This window comes from Cucurbita pepo, chromosome 12 (assembly GCF_057944985.1).
Source record: "Cucurbita pepo subsp. pepo isolate OVF chromosome 12, ASM5794498v1, whole genome shotgun sequence".
Lineage (NCBI taxonomy): Eukaryota > Viridiplantae > Streptophyta > Magnoliopsida > Cucurbitales > Cucurbitaceae > Cucurbita > Cucurbita pepo.
Genome location: NC_141809.1, coordinates 10,672,597 through 10,693,292, shown reverse-complemented (window position 1 = coordinate 10,693,292; position 20,696 = coordinate 10,672,597). Strand labels below are relative to the sequence as shown.

At 35.6% G+C, this 20,696-nt stretch overlaps 2 protein-coding genes and 2 non-coding genes across 4 annotated transcripts; all 4 read right to left on the bottom strand.

The window, feature by feature from the left end:
• Positions 1-3,104: 3,104 nt before the first annotated feature.
• LOC147789999 (uncharacterized) lies at positions 3,105-4,968 on the bottom strand. The gene is made up of 4 exons (XM_087129427.1): positions 4,563-4,968; positions 4,173-4,346; positions 3,754-4,010; positions 3,105-3,221 (listed from the first exon to the last, which is right to left on the bottom strand). The coding sequence occupies exons 1-4, from the start codon at positions 4,966-4,968 to the stop codon at positions 3,105-3,107; spliced, it is 954 nt and encodes a 317-aa protein (XP_086985553.1).
• A 3,394-nt stretch (positions 4,969-8,362) lies between these two features.
• TRNAG-UCC (transfer RNA glycine (anticodon UCC)) lies at positions 8,363-8,434 on the bottom strand. Its single transcript has one exon. It is a non-coding gene; the product is annotated as a tRNA-Gly (tRNA).
• A 710-nt stretch (positions 8,435-9,144) lies between these two features.
• TRNAE-UUC (transfer RNA glutamic acid (anticodon UUC)) lies at positions 9,145-9,216 on the bottom strand. The gene has a single exon. It is a non-coding gene; the product is annotated as a tRNA-Gly (tRNA).
• A 10,028-nt stretch (positions 9,217-19,244) lies between these two features.
• LOC147789998 (uncharacterized) lies at positions 19,245-20,054 on the bottom strand. The gene has a single exon (XM_087129426.1). It carries the CDS (start codon positions 20,052-20,054, stop codon positions 19,245-19,247), a length of 810 nt encoding a protein of 269 aa, XP_086985552.1.
• Between the last annotated feature and the right edge of the window lie 642 nt (positions 20,055-20,696).

Sequence of the window (20,696 nt, the reverse complement as noted above, 5' to 3'; positions counted from 1 at the left end):
AAATATTGAAGAGATTCCAAAACAAACCAGGAGTGAAAAACTAAAAATTTTACGAGCGAGACACAACCAGTAGTATCATTTTTCATTAACTATTGAAATATTGAAGAGATTCCAAAACAAACCATGAGTGAAAAACTAAAAATCTTAGGAGCGAGACACAACTAGTAGTATCATTTTTCATTAACTATTGAAATATTGAAGAGATACAAAAACAAACCATGAGTGAAAAACTAAAAATTTTACGAGCGAGACACAACCAGTAGTATCATCGCAACAATGAAACTCAACTTCACACTACAAATCTCCGTCATATTATCCGTTGTATTTGAAATATTTTGAATGACTTGGTGTAATGGTTAAGTTTCTTTTTTACCAATTCATTATATAGTCCTCTAGACATTAAATTAGCTCAAGAATATGAACTTAAATAGTAGATTTTTGTTATGCATATGCCAAATTTATGATATTTTTATAGTTTCAAAACAGAAATTCCTAGTTTCCTAAAAATAGAAAACATAAATTTTACCGACAGCGATTACTATGTCGTCATTTACCGACAGCGAGACTCGGTTTTTGGAAAACGATGTAAATGGATTTGCATTTGTAGTTACATACGAGGGCTTGTGATGCCGTGAGAATGGAAGAAAAGGTGAGCAGAAGGTCTCTCCAAACACCGCCGAAGTTTAGTTCACCAATACATTTCCTACTTGCATTTCTTTTTTCTATTTTTAGAAAAAATAGGATCTATACAAATATCATATAGTTGCCATATGCATCAACTAAAATCTACTATTTAGGAGTATAAATCAACAAAGATCATATAGAGTGAGAGTTCATGACTAAGAAAGTCTTAATTTAAAGGAAATAAAAGTTACAACTTATACCAATAATGTGTATCTCCCTATGATACATGTGAGTGAGGATAAAGTATTAGTTTTCACTGTTAGAAGCGAGGAGTAAGTAACGTGATGAATGTAAACAATGTAAACCATCAATGTCATTTCATTTTCTTATCTTACGCATGACATACTTGACGGCGATGGAGCATCAGTCGTGGGACCATGGAACATGTCAGACCTACCTCATAGGCTAGTCTACATAATCTATAACTTAAGCTAAATTTTCAAAACTTGGATCATGGGTAGTGAACTCACTCTCACTACCATTACCATGATTGAAATGGGGAACTCGAGTGAGCTCACCCCAAAAGAAACCTCACGGCCACTATAGGAACACTGCGACACAAGACAAGAAAATCAAACAAAGTATTTATCTCCACCTAGGTAGATAGATCACGAGTATGATGTTATTTCGGGGGCGAGATTGTCTGCCACAGATGTGTGTCATACGACTCAACCTGAGCTAGATGAATTCTATAAATAGCTGAATAACTGGTTGATAGTCGGGTTCATTAGACCTGCAAAGACTCTTGTCAATGATCAAGAAGACACCAAGCACAAGGAGATTATACGACCTCATGCAAAGAATAAGAATTTTCTAGCTAAAAAATTAGGAAAGACTTCGACAGAGAAGATGCGAAGAGTCAACGAACCGAGAAGTGGTTTTCAATAGTTCCTTATAGATTGGAAGAGACTCCTCCATGCTAAGATCAGATGGAAGCGCGTTGAGAGACCTGAAGATAGCCTCACCTTACATCACTAAGTTTGTGAAGAGTTTGATTGATAGAGATGTCAACCGAGTGGGAGAAGATGTAATGGTCATGATTGCCTAAGGTGTGTTGCTAATGGCCGCATGGCAGTTGTCCCGGTCATGGTTTTCCAAGGCTGCTTGTCCATTTCAAACCACCTTTACTTGCTTTCATGTTAGATAAACCTTTACTATTTCTTGTTCTGTCAATATAGGGGTGTATGACCGATTACTAAAATCATGGTTACACCTACCAAGGCTAAAATGCCCTAAAATGTACTATAGGAGAAAGTGACTAGTTGTCAATTCTTTCTACCCGGATTATGTGTTATCAAAGTCATTGGTGTTACCTACTCGCTTTTAGCTTATAACATTGCTTTTTTAAAAATCGTTTTAAACGTATTTCCTCACTCATGTTTTCTAAAACATTTCTTTCTAACGTGACTCGAGGCTCGAGCATACGCCAATATTGTCTGCAAAGTCTGAATTTTTCACGACTGACTTGTTCACTAGGTTGCTGATATTGCCAACTTTCTGGCTTGCAAAATCGGAGGACTTGGGTTACTAACAGAAGAAAAAACGTTGTCATGAAGTAAGGAACTATCTATGGTATGACTCATTCATTTTAAAAAATTGTGGAGATGAAATTCTTAAAAGATCCCAAAGGAAAAAGTAGAAAGTATACCTTGGTTGGTGTTTTATATCATGTATGTACACCCATCAAAATTGAATTCCAAGTGGTCGGGCCCTTCGTTATAGAATAAGTCTTGAAGAGTGTAGCAATGAAAGTAAAGAACGAAGGGGATGGGTGTACATTCAATTGGCTGCTGGTATGAGCCTTTCTTCTAGAGAGGGTTTTATGGAAATATAATCCTCATCTATAGCATCTTAGATGCTACACTTAGGACAAGAATGAGTGATTGAATAGTTGATAAGAACATTGTATTATGAAGGGCAAGAATCCTCTATATATATTTCTAAAAATCTCTGGAGAAAATCTGGTAACAATCTAGTAAACAAATAAAAAACTAAATCAAATCAAAACTAAATCAAATTAAAATCAAATCAAATCAAAGCTAAATCTAACTTCTAACTACAAGCAGATTTAATCAGATACAACAATTTAAATAAATACGTTATCTTTAACCCTCCTCCTTGTTTAGATGCTGTGAACTTCAAGCTTTTTCCTGAACACCCATCTTACTCCAATTATCTTTTTGTTTAAAGGTCGATCAACCAACTCCCTGGTTTTGTTTTTCTCAATCACCGAAAGCTCCTCCTCTGACAGGTGCATCATCAACCAAAGCATCTTGTTGTTCATCTGCAGACTCTTCTTGTCATTCATCTTCATACTCTTCTAACATGCTACCAAACAAATTGTTTGGTGCATTAGAAATCTTATTCACCTTTGTCAGTTCTTCCCAATTCCATTGCTCATTTCCGGCAAAATGAATATCTCAGCTCACAATAACACGACTAGTGTGTGGTTGAAAAACTTTATAAGCTTTGGATATAGTGTTATACCCAACAAAGATGCCAGCTTCTGCCTTTTTGTCAAGCTTATCATGCTTGACCTGTAGAATGTAAGTGAAGCAAAGACACCCAAATACTCGAAGGAACTTTAAAGAAGATTTGTAATCATACCAAACTTCAAATGGTGTCAGGTCCTTTACAGCTTTTGTTGAAATTCGATTTTGTAAGCCCACAATAGTGTTTGGTGCTTTTCCCCAAAAACGTTTTGGAAGATTCTTCTCATGAAGCATGCATCTCGTCGTCTCCATTATGAATCTATTCCTCCTTTCAATTACCATTCTGTTGAGGAGTGTATGGTGCTGTCAATTGATGTTCAATTCCAGCCTCTTCACAAAACCTGTTAAAAGTTGCTGAAGTGTACTCCTTGTCATTATCTGATCTTACAGTCTGAATCAAGCAGGTACTTTCATTCTCAACTCTTGCTTTGAATTTCCAAAATACACCCGCACCTTCTAACTTTTGCTTCATAAAGAAGATCCAACACATTCTTGTTAGATCATCAATAAAATTAATGTAATAAAGATTACCATTTAATGATGGTGTTCGCTGAGGATCACAAAGATCAGTATGAACCAGCTGCAGTTTTTTCAAGGCTCTCCATGCCTGTTTAGGAAAGGGTTGCCTATGTTGCTTCCCAAAATTACAAGCATGCCAAGAAGACATGTCATCATCAATGTCAGTGAGTCCTTCTACCAGCTTCTTCGACTGCATCTGAAGCAAACCTCGATGATGAAAGTGCCCAAGTCTTTTGTGCCAAATCTCAGTGGCACTAACTCTGGATATAAAGATCATCTGTTCTTTCTCCATCGGATTTAGAGCAAAGCTTTTTCCTTTCATTTTGACATTGAACAAGTCTTTGCCACTAGCATCTTTGATCAAATACTGCTTATTCTCAAACAACACTTTATAGCCTTTATCGAGTAACTGACCAACACTTAAGAGATTTTGATCAATTTCAGGTACAAATAAAACATCTGGAATAAATTTTGTACCTTCATAACTTGTTATAGCTACTGTGTCTTTTCCTTTGACTTCCATGTGTTCACCAATTCCAATCCTCACTCTCTTGACTTCAGTGTCTCTTAATTCCTCAAAAAACTCTTTGTCATATGTCATATGGTTTGTGCACCCACTGTCAATCAACCAGCTCTCGCTTGATTCTTTGCCTGAGAAACAAGTGACCACAAACAATTAATCTTCTTCTTCTTGATCAATTACCTGTGCATCTACTTCTTTCACCTGATCTTTGGATTTGCAGATCACAACTTCATGTCCAAGTAGATTGCATTTGGAGCATTTGGCGTCAGGTCTTCTCTAACACTTGTATGGTGGTTGACCTTTCTTCTCACAATGGCGGCAAGGTGGATAGGATTTTTTGAAACCTCCTCCTTTTGTCTTATGATAATTGGCAGATGAATTGCCATTTGTCAATTGGTTTTTGAAAATTTTCTTGTTTTTATACCTGTTGTTGTCCTGATGCTTAACAGGTAAGGCACCTTCAATCACCCCTTCTTGCCTCATAGACCTCCTTTGCTCTTGTGCTTGTAAAGCATTCAAGAGCTCTGTAAGAGAAATCTTTGACATGTCTTTGGTGTTCTCCAAAGTAGTAATTGTGGCTTCAAACTTCTCTCGAACAGTGACTAGCAGCTTTTCAACGATCCTGGAATCATTTAACACAGAACCAAGCAATCTCACCTTGTTGGCAATGCTGAAAAGTCTGTCAGAGTACTCTTTCACTGACTCCGACTCCTTCATTTTCTGCAACTCGAAATCCCTAATCAAATTCATGACTTTCATTCCACGAATCCTCTCATCTCCTTCATATTCAGCCTTGAGATAATCCCAGATTTCCTTTGCTGTTTTGAGGGACATTATTCACATGAAGATTATTTGAGATACACCGGCAAATAGGCAAGCTTTTGCCTTTGATTTCCTTGTCTTCTTTTCCGTATGTACTTTGATTTGTGCTACAGTATGATTTGCTGGAAGTGGAGGGATTTCATAATCCTCTTCTATTGCTTTCCAAAGATCCAAAGCCTCCAGATAAGTCTCCATACGAACTGCCCACATTTGATAATTGTCTCCATCGAAGACTGGTGGTGCAACAACGAAAAAATTGGATTCTTCTTCCATCTTGATCTCACAGATCCCTTAAGAAGATAACTCTGATACCAATTGTTAGTGCAAGAATGAGTGATTGAATAGTTATAAGAAAATTGTATTATGAAGAGCAAGAATGCTCCATATACAGAGAATACAGAAAGATATTTAGAAAATCTATCTAAAAATCTTCCCATAATCTGGTAACAAACGAGTAAATAAATAAATAAATAAAAAACTAAATCAAATCAAAACTAAATCAAATCAAAATTAAATCAAATCAAAGCTAAATCTAACTCCTAACTATAAGGAGATTTAATCTGATACATCAATCTAAACAAATACGTATCTTTAACAGCTACAATATACGGTAATGGGAATGAGCTAAGAGGTCTTTTGTCTAGAAAGAGAACACGTCCCAACGGAATGGGTCCATGTATTTATGCAACAAAAGCTTCAAGATACTTCAACTTGAGGTTCATTTATTCTTACATAGTTAAAATTTATGATTGATGACAATTTAGAGTTATGGTGTTCTTAATGCATTTTAAGACTTACTTACATAGTAGTTAATTATGGACATAAAATATGAAAGTTACAGCAAATGCCTAAAGGGTTTTAATTTTGAGGCTAGGAGCCCTTTAATTTTCCTTTAGCAAATGGTTAAATTTCTCTGCAATCCTATATAATTAGGTTGCAGGTAGAATCATCCAATCTTGACATGATCAATCTTACTTGTAAAATGATTTGAATTTTATTATGGATTTGAGATATTCAATCAAAAGATAATTTGAATCTTACTTCTCTTATGGTAATTCCATACCACGATTTCCTTTAAAAGGGTCACAATCATATTCGTTGTCATGAAGGGGATATAGTTGGATGTTGGTAAGATAATAGAGCAAGAGATTAAGGCCTACTCTAAGAAAAATGTGGGCGTTTGTACTTTTTCAAATACGATGGAACAATTATGATTGCTATTAGAGGCGCCCATGAAAAACTGAGGTAACAATTCCACTAACCCCTCCCTTGATAAGATGATGTTGCAAAAAGAGCGAGAAATCCCAGCGCAACAAAAAGCGGTGGCTTGACGGTAGGCATTGTCAGCCTCTTGTGTTTAGTAGATGAATATATTTGGTAAAGTTAAACTGAACCATATATAAATCCCTTCGTCGGTGCTGTGAAAATGGATTTTCTGCATTATCTGCCTTCTCTATTACTCTACATAATTGAAGTCATGAATATAAATCTCTAACCAATATTTTTTCTTGCATTTTCTAACTCTTATTTTTTGTGTTCATCTAGATGGAGTATGTGTTGTTGTGCAGTCCTAACAAACGAGAAAAACCAAAGGACAAGAACATGAACAAGAATAAGCATCCAAGATTATAAGTACCAAAGGGAGTATTTAAGGGATAAGAAACAAGTACCAAAGGACAAGAACATAAACAAGGATAAGGATCTAAGTTCTTAGATCAGAACTATGTCTAAGAACTTAGAGTCGAGGACCCAGGTCCTCAAACTAGAAACATGGCATGAACTAATAATGAAGAGAGTGTTGTACTCTAGCATCTATCATGGACACGGTAGCATGCTTATTGAGTCTTTGTTATTCAAGTGACAAGTAAGGGCTCGTTAAAGATGGAAGCAGATCTATATAAAGCCACATTCTGTTTTCAACTGTTTAATGTTTTAATTGTTTAATGTTTATTGAAATTCATAAACTTTATTTTGATTTGTAAATAAAATATATTCATGTTTAATATCTTTTTTAAACCGGAAAAATTTACCATTCTCTTTTTACATATTTAAGTCATGATCCATTATATGAGAATCTTAGAAATAAGGTTGTGACAAAATAGTCCGTAGCAATTACAAAGTGGGTCGTGTTAACAGTGTTACTAAGATAAGATATCCAATCTTATTTATATACTATATCCTTTTAGTTTACTTCTTGAATATGACTCTCCTATATGTCAATTACATACGGTTTAAGATTATACTAATAACCTTATATTTTTCATCCCGGAGAGTTACCAATAAAATAATTGAAATTATTATTAAAAAATAATTAATTAATTAGGAAGATTTTTAGGACTTAAATCTAAACTTCCTACACCTTCTAAATGAATTTGACTGGTCTATAGTATTTTAACTCTCGTTATCTTATTCTTGTTACTTTGAAATAAAAGTGGATATAATCTAAACTTGACCAGAACTTTTGTCTCCACCTTAAAATTTTCATGGCCAGCTTTTTACTGACTGTCATAACTCATTTTTTAGCTTTCTAGAGCACGAAACGGGGCGTCGGCGGACTCAACATGGTAAATATACAGTAAAAATTTTGCATGTATATTTAAAATATCAAACACAAAATATGAGTTTAAATACAAAAAGGGAAGGGGATAAAAAAATAATCGACAAAAATGGATAGAAAATAGAGGATCGGGACCCTAAGTTTAGTTCTTTATGGCACCTACTCAAGATTCGGTCCCATTCTTGACTAGCATTTAGTTTTTACTTGAAAAATATATAACATTTCTTGTAGACTCTTAATTATGTTCATGATGAATACTAAGATACATGTAACATCGAAAAGTCGGTATGAAGAAACCAAACGCTAAAAGAGCCTAGAACCTATTCTCCAATAGTGGCAGGCATTGAAGAACTTCAAAGAAGGGGAAGTTTTTTCAATTTTAACCCACTTCCTTACCGGTTTTCATAAAAAAAAATTTATGGTTCAAGAAACTAGACAAACTAAAGAATATATGAAAGAAAATTTGAAGTAATTCGGATACAAAAAGCTCGAGAACGGAGGTCCCGAACGTCAACAATGAGGTAGGTAGCTCGAGTTGAAGTAACGTTAGGATAACCAACTATGAAATTTTTATGCTGAGCATATTATGGTAGATTAAGAGTGGACCCTGCACGACATGTTTCATATATTTTCCTCACCTAGACGAGATGCCCTGCAGCACCATGTCTAGGTGAGACGAGATCTTCTGTACATGTTATGGGAACCCTATTCCTATGAATACATTTGCATTTGCCAGGAGTCGAACCCTATTCCTATGAATACATTTGCATTTGCCAGGAGTCGAACCCGGGTCTATTGCTTGGAAGGCAATTATCCTAACCGTTGGATTACAAACGCTTGCATAAAAGAGAATACATTCATATATCTTAGGTACCACTTGTCTTATAATGAATAGTCTGTAAATAAGATGAACGAAGAAGTAACTCCTATCACATTGATATACATTTGCATTTGAGGCAATTATCCTAACCGTTGGACTACAAATGCTTGCATAAAAGAGAATACATTCATATATCTTAGATACCACTTGTCTTGTAATGGTATTCTTGACATTTAGAGAAAGCTCCTATCACATTGATATACGATTTGCGTTACAATTGCGTTTGCCGGGAGTCAAACCCAAATCTATTGCTTGGAAGGTAATTATCCTAAACGTTGGACTACAAACACTTGCATAAAAGAAAATACATTCATATATCTTAGGTACCACTTGTCTTCTAATGAACTAGCTCCTATCACATTGATATACACACTTGCCGGGAGTTAGAATACATCTCTTGTCTTCTAATGAATGAATAGTCGTGTCATTCTTACCATTTAGAAGAAGTAGCTCCTATCACATAGATATACACATTTGCGTTTGCCGAGAGTCGAACCCAGGTCTATTATTAGAAGACAATTATCCTAACCGTTGGACTACAAACGCTTGCATAAAAAAAGATGCATTCATATATCTTAGGTACCACTTGTCTTCTAATGAATAGTCTATAAATAAGATCAACAAGACAAATTTAGAAGAAGTAGATCTTATCAAATTGATATACATTTGCATTTGCCGGGAGTCAAACCCGGGTCTATTGCTTGGAAGGCAATTATCCTAACCGTTGGACTACAAACGCTTGCATAAAAGAGTACATATCTATCTTAGGTACCACTGGTCTTCTAATGAATAGTCTGTAAATAAGACACGGTGAAGACCCATTCTTAACATTTAAGAGAAGTAGCTTCTATTGCTTGGACGACAATTATCCTAACCGTTGGACTAGAAACGCTTGCATAAAAGTACATCACATACCTTAAGTACCATTGTTCTTCTAATGAATAGTTTGTTCATATAAAATAAGACCTTATTTGTGTTTGTCGAGAGTCAAACCTGGGTCTATTACTTGAAAGACAATTATCCTAACCGTTGTACTACAAACACTTGCAAACAAGTACATCTCATACCTTAGGTACCACTGGTCTTCTAATGAATAGTCTATTCATATGAAATAAGACAAACAAGACACCGTGAAGACCCATTGTTAACATTTAAGATAAGATAAGCAGCTCACATCGCATTGATATATAATTTTGTTTGCCCGAAATTGAAACCGGATCTATTACTTGGAAGACAATTATCTTAACCGTTGGACTAAAAAAGGACAGGAGTGTCATGTAATCACCCTACGAGGTAATGTACAATGCGTTTGTAGTACAACGGTTAGGATAATTCCCTTCTTATTAGAACTTTCATATATATATATATATATATATATATATATATATATATATATATATATATTTTAAAAAAAACCACAACATATAGGGGTTATTTTGACATATATGAACCTAACTATAAAATTATCGATTGGGTTATGCTCAGATTGACATATATCAAATATATACTTGAACGTTTGAACATACATCAACAAAAATTTATATATTCCCATAAAGCTAAGATCATTTTAAACCCATTTCAACTAGGATTATAGGTATATTTTGAGTATCAACCCTAACTCTATTGAATATGGTAGAGAAAAGAAATGGCAAAGCATATCAATATTAGCTTTGAGGAAAATATATGACATCATAATGAGCAAGAGATTCAAAAGTAGGGATAAACATTCCACAATGAGAATTCATAGTCCTATAAAACCATATCTTCTCATCCTCAGATGCCATCTTAAGGAAAATGGGCAAGATATGGAGCTTGATTTGGAATTGAGTTTCATCTTCTTCATAACCTACAATATCACATTCTCCATCCTACAAAACACCAACCAACAAATTTAACGTAAGAACTTCTCGAAAAAAAAACACTTAGAATGTCGTGATATTAGCTCACGAACAATACCTTCTTGCTCAAAATAACAAGTTCCTCGTTTTCCATAGAGATTTTGACTTGAGAATTCGTTACAGTAACATTAGTAACACAAGCTGTGAAAGATTGATAATTTGTTTTAAGCAATTTATATAACAAGAAATAATACATATGATAGCATACGAAAAATGCTATTGTAAACTTTTTATAGCATTTTTCGTACGTCGTGAAATGGAACAAAAACAAAAAAACGCTATCGTAGACTAATTAGCCACTTTCTTCCAATGAACATGGAACAAAAAGGAAGATCCTAATTACCTGGATCACGAGGGAAGTAGTTTATTAGTATATATCGTCTTAAATCTTTTGAATAAATTGAGAAGAAATTTGCATAATCAACTGCTCCTCCATCCACCTCTTGTTGGGAAGGTGACAATTCCAATCCAAATTGCAATGCGTCCGCGTTTCCTAGAAGGGTTTTTAACAAGAAATGCAAGAACAAGATAAGAAAAGAATGAAATGTTACATGTCGTGTTTTAATACTACAACTAAAAATGTTATGATACCCAATTGTTGTAGCGGAAGCGAAAGGAAGATCGATTGCACTCACACACCCAAAAACAGAAATTAAACAAAGAGATACAAAGACAAAGATTTACGTAGTTTGGAGAAAAGAAATTCTCCTACATCCACCGATGGTAGCCAATCATTATAACCAAAGTGTTTACTATCTCTCACACTCTCGCACTACAAAGTCTCTTTTACAAAGTTCTTCCTAATTGCCTCCGAGAGAATACAAAATAGCAATGACCCCACGTCTCAAAACAATGTTAGACAAGTCTTTATATAGGCTAATTCTCATACATGAACCAAATAAATCAGAATCAAATGGGTTATGAACTAAACGAGAGAAAATAACTAAAATAAATGAGAATATGAATCATCGAAAGTTATGAACTAACGAGTTATGACAAAATTTACAACAAAATGCAAGAACGAGATGAGAAAAGAATGAAATATTCTTCGAGAATCGACAAGAATTGGTGTAAATAAAAGAGTATAAACTAACTTGAAGTGGAGAATATAAGGGTCAATTGGTTCATATTTTGGAGAAAAATGAGGTTCATTGAAGCCAAACATCGCTTTCGAGCAATGAACATGGCATCTTGGAAGGATATGAGGGAAATCCTCCAACGGTGATGCTTATCGACGGAATAGTTGGCGAAGAATTTGGGGGAAATGTGCAGTTTAACAGCGAAGCCATGGGTAGGGTGCGACACACTCATGGAGAATGACAATGGCGAGACTTTCACGTCGGCGTACTTAGAAATTTGATGCATTTGGATGATTGCTTCCATGAAAGGATCAAAGTTGTCAAGCCTAATCAAGAACATGGTGGTGGTAATTTGGCGTTTCAATTCTTTCTCAACTTTAAAAAACTATTTCTTTTCAATCCCATTGGGTTCTTATATATTAGAGCAAAAAGATTTAAAGATAATTCGAATGATTCTATTTTTAATTTTATTTTTCTAGTTTATTCTATGGTAATTTTGAACTCTTGTGAAGTAATCAGGTATCACGATCAAGGTTCGAGTTGGGTAAATATTTTAGGGTTTTTGGATCAATTTTTCTTCGATTAAGTTCTCTTAACTTGTTGACTCAAGAACCAGAGTCCACATAAATATCAAAATAGTTGGAGGGCACGTAGATCTCTCTCTTTTATTCTTTACGAACTCTGAGATGACACGTCAGTTGGAGAGGGGAACAAAACATTCTTTATAAGAGTGTGAAAATCTCTCCCTAGTGAATGCGTATTAAAAACTTTGAAGGAAGCTCGGATGATAAAGCCCAAAGAGGACAATTCTAAAAAAGGAAAGCCTTAGAGAACAATATCTGCTAGCGGTGGGTTTTAGTGATGCCACAGTCGAAGAAGAGGACAAAAATGAAATGGCATCGAACTATGAGGAGGAACCTGGGATGTGGACGTGAAGACCGAATGACGAGTTGTGGTTCTAAATGCCAAAAACCTGTTGTTAATGGGCGAGGTTGGCCTTGGTGCAAATCATGTTCGATTGGATGGGAGTGCCATGTACTCACCCTACAAGTAATGTACAGGGCGTTTGTAGTCCAACGATATTTTGGTCATTTTTCCATTCCAATCCTTGTTTAGGTTCTAAACGTGCTCCAATCACCAATATTACATAATCTTTTTAACCCTAAAAAAAGTTTATATTAAAAGTTCGAAGTCTTTTGGAGTTATTTAAGCCCTGAAATAACTTAAGTTCCTTTAGTAGGAGAATTTTAGTCATTTTATCCTTCCCCAAGATTTAAGCCTTTAACATGCTCTTGCCCTTCAAACTTCACATATATCCTTATCAAGTGTAGGTCATTCACTAAAATTGCATAAGCATAAGCAACAAAGGTTTAGTCGGTTATTTAAATAGATCATAATTCTCGAGCAAAATATTTGATTTAAGTTCTTAACTATCTGTTCTTGTCTTGACTCTTTCATATTTCTTAAATTCTTAGTTATCTTAAGATATTAGTTTATTTTCAAGCGATTCCGGCATGAAAAAAAAAAAAAAAAAAAAAAAAAAAAAAAAAAAAAAGTCTAAAGTAGCTATATACTTGTTTGATGATGTTTGAGACATCGATTCTCACATCAACATCTTCAGCCTCTGGACAGAGGGAAGAATGATGAAAACCATGGCCTTCATGCCATGAAACTTACCTTCTTCGGCGTTGTACATTGGTTTTCTGGTCTCAATGCCTTCTACAAACTTGTAGAGAATACTGCAAGGAAGAGATAGGGATAAACCTCGTGGAATTTGGTGCACGATGGACGAAGATATCTCGTGGAGAAGACCCCCAAAAAGTCAGCCTTCTGGCCGGAGCATTTCTTCCTATATATATATATATTTTGGGGGTACTTCTGAAGCTTATTGGCCCTTGATCCATTGAGCAATAATCTTTCTTTCTTCCCTATTAAGCTAATGAAAGGTTCCTTAGGTAACATATTTTTTTGTGTAGCCTGTTAATTTCAAGATTGAAGCTTGCCCACGAGGTCAAAACCTGTACAAAATCACTTTTTATCCGATAGAATTAGACTTCCTTAACACTTGACTCCTTCATGAAAATATTTTCTCAATACCACGAAGCTCAAAGAATATGTTTTAAGCAACTAGATTGACGTAGGGACTGAATTTTGAATTATCTCTAAATTGATCACAATTTACCATAAACAAGTTCCTCCAAATTTTCCTTGTACATAGCTCAAATGTGTTCATGGTCTTCTATAAATTTGCTCCTTGAACTTTTCAGAAAGTAAACGAAAGGGTCTTGCCGAACGAATTTGCTTGTAGCTTTGAATTTGATTATAAACTTCTTACTCGTAAATGACCATAAAAACTTGAACTTAAGTTTACGTGGATGACTGAATCTTTAGATATTCAAAATTTTCTCCATTGGGTCTGTTCTAAAACTAGATTTTGTGTGCTAGGGGCTTATCAGCAAATATATATGATTTGTGCCTTTTTTTTTTTTTTTTTTTCTAACTTCCGTAGGGCCTTAGAATTCTTCACTTGCCATAATAGTTCATTTTTGGTCCCTTCAAACTTTTCTCGAGTGTTATAATTCAAGCGTGTGTGTAAATTTTATGTAGAGAAGTATAATACATCCAACCCTACTTAAAAAAAAAAAAAGTAGAGCATAAAGTACAAGAAAAATAGGTCACACCAGGAACCATGATCACATGTGGTTGCATTTTCCTACCCCAATAACAGTGTCACGTATTGAATACTTTGAAATACTCAAACCATAACACTTTTCAAATTAAAGGCAACAGTCTCATATACGGATGACGAAATCAATGGAATCAAGTCATGGTAATTAACATTCGTTATCCTACAATAAGTCAATGACATTTATTTCCAAAAGTGTGATAAAGAGATGTTTTCTTCTTTGTTTTCAACTATGTTATTTTTATTATTATGTTTGAAATGAATTAATAAACGATTATAATGTGTAAATTGATTTTTTTTAAATGACTTTTTATACCCATTAGTCATGAATTGTACATAGAAGCCATACCGACATTCACTATTCACTTTGTCACCATGTTTTGTTTTTCTTACTTTTTCTTGTTTGCATTATTTTTAGCATACTTTTAGGTGGGTTGTTAGATATATGGATCATGTTTTCTATTCTGTTTTTGGCTTATTTTATTTTGCATATCTTTCATTTTTTGGATCAAATCTTATATTTTATTTGATTTTATGCTTTCCCTTGCATTTTTTTTTTCCTATTAGGGCTTGATTTTCCTTATACATTCAAATTCTTTGTTGCTAAAAAATCCATTCAACTTTTGATTAAGCAATGATGAATTAGGTTAGGATGATTTTTTAAAAACATTTGCCTACCAGACATCTAAGTATTGTCGGGGTGTAATCATTACAATTTGATATTAGAATATTTTGGTTGAAGATTTACAATTTATATTATTCACGATCTCAATACATATCTTATGACACTGACCAATGGTTAAATTTATTATTATCTTAAAGGAATGTCGTCTTCTCTATTTTTTATTTCAATAAAATAAATATTCCACAAACATATACTAATTTTGACATTAGGCTTACTTATTAAAGTTTATAAAATTCCAAAATCAAAATCTTTCTTAGATTCAGCAAAACAATGAACCTCCAAATATAAAGAGGAATGGCAAAAGTTTTCATATTATTTATTTATTTGCTATAACCTATTATACCTGCGATTGAACAAGAAATTTTTTTGGACCATCTCCATTTACTCTATGTCACGACTCAATTTTTCAGTTGAATCGGGACAAACTTTTAAGAACATAAAGTAAAACATGTAAAATTTTTGCGATTAAAATAAAACATAAATATATTTTATTTATAAATCTAAAATAAAGTTTGATTATACCGGCTCCCCCACCTACTCAAGATCCACATCCATGTAATAGCAAAAAAGTACAAAACAAATAAATAAATAAATAAAACTGCTAACAAAATTAATAATAAAAAAAAATACAGAGTAAATAAGAAGAAAAGATTTACCAAATTAAAATAAATACAGGGAGGAAGCAGAGGAAAAGGAAAAAATTTAACCAAATAAATACATAGATGAAAAGATTTAACTGAGAATACATAGATGAAAGTTAACCAAGAAAATACAGAGAAAAAAAGGGAAGATTTAGGGAACATAATTAAAATAAATACAAATGGAAGAACGAAAGCATTCGAAAAGGGAAAATTTAATAGAAAAAAATAGAAGATTTGGTGAACATACTTAAAAATAAATATCAAGTTCAATATCTTCCCTAAAATAGTAATTAGAATTCAAATTTAAAATGAAAAACAAGAGTAAAACCATTTTATTTTATAAAGTCTAGGTACTAACATTATATTGTTCATGTGAATGTTTGATTAATCCACCCCACCTAAATGGGGTGAGAGCTCTCTTATTTATAATCATTTACAGGATACATAAATATGGTAAATTACAAATAATATGGAAATAGTAATAAAAGGAAATAATAATAAATGAATGCAATATATTTGCATTTAATAAGAGGGCAAATATGGTAACCCGTAATGTAAGTCAAATATCTAGATATTTGCCTTATAATGAACGGTCAACTATCCTTAACACCCCCCCGCAAGCTGAGCGTCGGATTTGAACGAACGTGAAGCTTGGATCTGAAAAATTCAAAGAGAGGTCGAGAAATACTCTTTGTGAAGATGTCAGCAACTTGGAGATGAGAGGGTACATATTGTGTGCGAAGTTTGCCAGCGATAACAAGTTATCGAAGGAAATGATAATCTAGTTCAACATGTTTGGCCCGCTTGTGAGAAACGGGATTAGAGCTCAAAAAAATAGCACTTTTGTTGTCACATAAGAGTAAGGGCTGCTATGAAATAGGGACCTTGAGGTCATGCAAAAGATGCGTAACCCAAAGAAGTTCAGCAGCGGTTGTGGCAAGAGCACGATACTCAGATTCACAGCTGGAGCATGAGATAGTAGGTTGCTTTTTGGCACTCCAAGAAACCAGATTGTTACCAAGATAAATAGAATAGCCGGATGTAGAACGACGAGTATCGGGACAACCAGCCCAGTCAGCATCCGAATAAGCGACTAGCGTACTAGGAACAATGGATGGACGAAAGGTAAGACCAAAGTGGAGTGTTCCTTTGACATAGCGAAGAATACGTTTGACAGCAAGAAAGTGATCTGCAGTAGGGGCATGCAAGAATTGACTGACAGAATTGACAGCATAGGCAATTTCTGGACGCGTAATAGTCAAGTACTGAAGGGCGCCAACAAGAGATCTGTAGAGAGTAGGATCAGAAAAAGGAGAACCATCAGTAGTCAGGTGTTGAGAAACAACCATGTGAGTGTGAACTGGTTTGCTATCGAGCAACTGAGCACGAGTAAGAATATCTCGAGCATATTTTAACTGACTAATAAAGAGACCATCAGGAGTGGGTGAAGCTTCAAGACCAAGAAAGTAACTGAGAGAACCCAAATCTTTGGTAGCAAACTTAGAATGAAGCTTGCGAGTAAAGCTGTCAATAAGAGATGAGTTGTTGCCGGTAACAATAATGTCATCAATATAAAGAAGCAAATAGATAATGTTAGATTGCTGATGAAAGACAAAAAGGGACGTGTCAGCGCGACTACAAGAAAACCCAAGTGTGAGAAGAAATGAGCTAAAACGCTGAAACCAAGCACGAGGAGCTTGCTTTAAACCATAGAGGGCTTTCTTTAATAGACAAACATGAGTGGGAAATCGAGGATCAATATACCCAGGAGGTTGTTCCATATGAACACGTTCAATAAGAGTTCCATTGAGAAAAGCATTCTTGACATCAAGTTGTCGAAGAGGCCATTTATTTGTGACTGCAATAGAAAGCACAACACGAACAGTGGTAGCTTTGACAACCGGACTGAAAGTGTCAGTGTAGTCAAGACCAGGAACCTGAGTATAACCTTTGGCAACAAGACGAGCCTTGAAACGCTCGACGGATCCATCAGGCAAATATTTAATACGAAACACCCATTTAGAGCCCACGATGTTGATGTTGGTGTTGGCAGGGCGAGGAACCAAAGTCCAAGTATCATTTTGTTGTAATGCTCAAATTTCTTCATCCATGGCAGCCACCCAAGCAGGATTCTTAGCCGCAGATTTGAATCCTTTTGGCTCAGTGGATGCAAGAAGAGCAGAAAGAAGTCCAGATGAGCCCAAAATACCAAGATTTGCTGGATGACGAGTCTTGAGTATACCAGCTTTGGCTCGTGTGATCATAGGATGAGGGCCCAAAGAAGAGAAATCAACAGGAGGTTCAATAGAGGTCGAATTAGAAGTCGAGGGTGGCAAAGTGGAACCTATAAGAGAAGTATCAACCTGCACAGACTCATCTACAAGGTTAGAACAAATATCACACGGGGATGAACTGGATCGAGGAGTTTGCGGTGATGAAGTGGTAGGGAGGGGGGGGGGGGGGGGGGATGAATCAATATGATGAAAATGTGGTTCTAAGAAATTTGAAATAGGAATAGAGGAAAGAGGTTGGGTCTGGGAGCTAGGGATAGCAGGAAAGTGAGTTTCATCAAATTGAGCATGACAGGTGATATATAGCTTAGTGGTGGCGGGATCAAGACAGCGGAACCCTTTATGAGCAGGACTATAACCCAAAAAAATACAAGGAATGCTGCGGGGGAGAAAGCTTGTTAGGCATATAATCATGCAAATAAGGATAAACACGACAACCAAAGGGATGAAAATTGTCATAATGTGGAGTGTAGCCATAAAGGAGTTCAAAGGGTGACTTACCTCCAAGAAGTGGAGTAGGCAACCGGTTGATAATATAAGCTGCAGTGCTGAAGGCGTCAACCCAAAAACGAGAAGAAAGATGAGAGTGAAAGAGAAGGGCCAAGCCAGTCTCAGTCACATGACGATGTTTTCTCTGAGCACGACCATTTTGAGCAGGTGTATATGGACAAGAGAGTTGATGGTGGATGCCAGAATTACGTAAATGAGTTTTGAAACAAGTACTAGTAAATTCGGTACCACCATCGCTTTGAAATACCTTGATACGAGAAGAATATTGATTTTCCACAAATTTTTTAAATTGAAGAAAAATATAAAAAAAATCAGATTTAAATTTTAAAGGGTAAAACCAAGTGAATCGAGAATAATAATCAATAAAAATAACATAATAAAGAAAACCCGAATTTCATTTGACGGGAGAAGGACCCCAAAGATCACAATGAATAAGATCTAACACATGAGACGACCTACGTTCATTGCGGGAATAAGGCAATCGATGACTTTTCGCAAGCTGACAAGTATTACATAATGATGGAGAAGGCAATAAAGATGTAAGAGAAAGATGACCTTTTCTATTTAAAAAAGAAATAACAGAATGATTCACATGACCTAGACGAGCATGCCATAAATCATATGAAGCACGTAAAGATTTGTTTCTAAGGGCTGAAATAAAAGCAGAGTTGCCGCGCTCCAGCACATTAGCCCTCCATCTCTTTTACCGGTTGCCACCACCCTTCTTGTTTGACGATTCTGGATAGTAATAAGATTATTAGTAAATGTAACGGAGAGAGGAAAATCAGACGTTAATTTACTTATGGAAAGAAGATTTTTAGTGAGGTGAGGGACAACCAAGACATCTAACAAGTGAATATTTGGAACAGGAGAAAGAGTACCGGTGTGGGTAATGGGTAGGGATGCACCGTTTCCTACAATCACAGAGTCCTTACCCGTGTAATTTTTAGACTGATCCAAAATAGATGGGTCGGCAGTCATATGGCCGAAGCTCCAGTGTCCAGAAACCAATAAGCAGCATCGGGTCCAGCAATAGAACATGACGTGTTAAAGGCTTCAACAAGGTGAGCATGAGAAGAATCAGGTCGAACATACCGTTGGTTGCAGCGGTCAGCATAATGGCCCTCTTTGCGGCATATTTGGCAGTGAGGTGGTCGACGACCTTGACTTGAGTGGGTTCGTCCTCGATTAGAAGAGTTGTTTTTGTGAGAATAAGAACGACCTAGCTGGTTGGTAAAGGAAGCAGGGTGGCTTCCATGGGTGCGACCACGATTAGTGACTGTGAATGCTGTAGGAGTGGAGTTAGAGAACTCAAGGGAGAGCTGAAACAACTCAAAACTTTCAGCTTTAGAGACTAAATCTGCAAAACAGGAGGTAGAGGTGAGAGCCATCTGAGTAGTAGAAAAAGCTGAAAATTCGGTGCCGAGTCCACGAAGGAACCAGTGCACTTTATCAATGTCCTCGACCGGTCTTCCAATGGCATGAAGTTGGTCACAAATTTTTTTGAAGGCACGGGCATACTCAGCAACAGGTTTGGTGCCACGTTTCATCAACTGCAAGTCATCCTTGAGTCTCAGTTCACGAGCTTTCGACTGATGGTTGAACGTAGTTTCTAACGCAAGCCAAACATCACGTGCAGTAGAGAGACCAACGACAACAGCCATGGCTTCCTCAGTGAGAGAGGAGAGCAGGAGACAGAGAAGTCGTTGATCGGCTGCTCTCCATGCCAAATATTTGGGGTTGAGTGTTGAAGAGGTTTCTAGTTCAAAGCGAGGTGGTGGAACCATAGTTCCATTGACATAGCCGAGCATATCTTGACTCTCAAGAAGAGGGAGAAGTTGGCTTTTCCAAAGAAGATAATTGGAGGAAGAAAGTTTGATGGTGATCATATGGATTAGAGTATTGAAAGGAAGAAGATGATAAGAAGATTCGGAAGCCATAGAGAAGAAAGGATCAGGGTTGTTAAACCGAAAGGGCTCTGATACCATGTGAATGTTTGATTAATCCACCACACCTAAATGGGGGTGAGAGTTCTCTTATTTATAATCATTTACAGGATACAGAAATATGGTAAATTACAAATAATATGGAAATAGTAATAAAAGGAAAGAATAATAAATGAATGCAATATATTTGCCTTTAATAAGAGGGCAAATATGGTAACCCGTAATGTAAGGCAAATATCTAGATATTTGCCTTTATAATGAACGGTCAACTATCCTTAACAGTTCACGACACAAAGTCTCCTTCAAATATTCAATCATCTTATTTATTTCGAAAAGTACAATAAAAGAAAAACAAAAGAATGAGGGTCAAATGAATAGAGACTGTCTTCTTTTAATTAAGGTTTGTCTATTATTTTGAAGTTCTAGGGCAATGAACAATTCATGGGACAACACAAGGAGAGGAGCATATCCTTGAATTTTGTT

Coding starts and splice junctions, on each gene's coding strand:
- LOC147789999 (XM_087129427.1), bottom strand. CDS start 4,968: ATGAATTTGATTAGGGATTTCGAGTTGCAGAAAATGAAGGAGTCGGAG. Junction 4,347..4,562: donor TCATAAGACAAAAGGAGGAG/GTTTCAAAAAAT, acceptor CTTGTTTCTCAG/GCAAAGAATCAAGCGAGAGC. Junction 3,222..3,753: donor CCTTGAAAAAACTGCAGCTG/GTTCATACTGAT, acceptor TACATTCTACAG/GTCAAGCATGATAAGCTTGA.
- LOC147789998 (XM_087129426.1), bottom strand. CDS start 20,054: ATGGTTCCACCACCTCGCTTTGAACTAGAAACCTCTTCAACACTCAAC.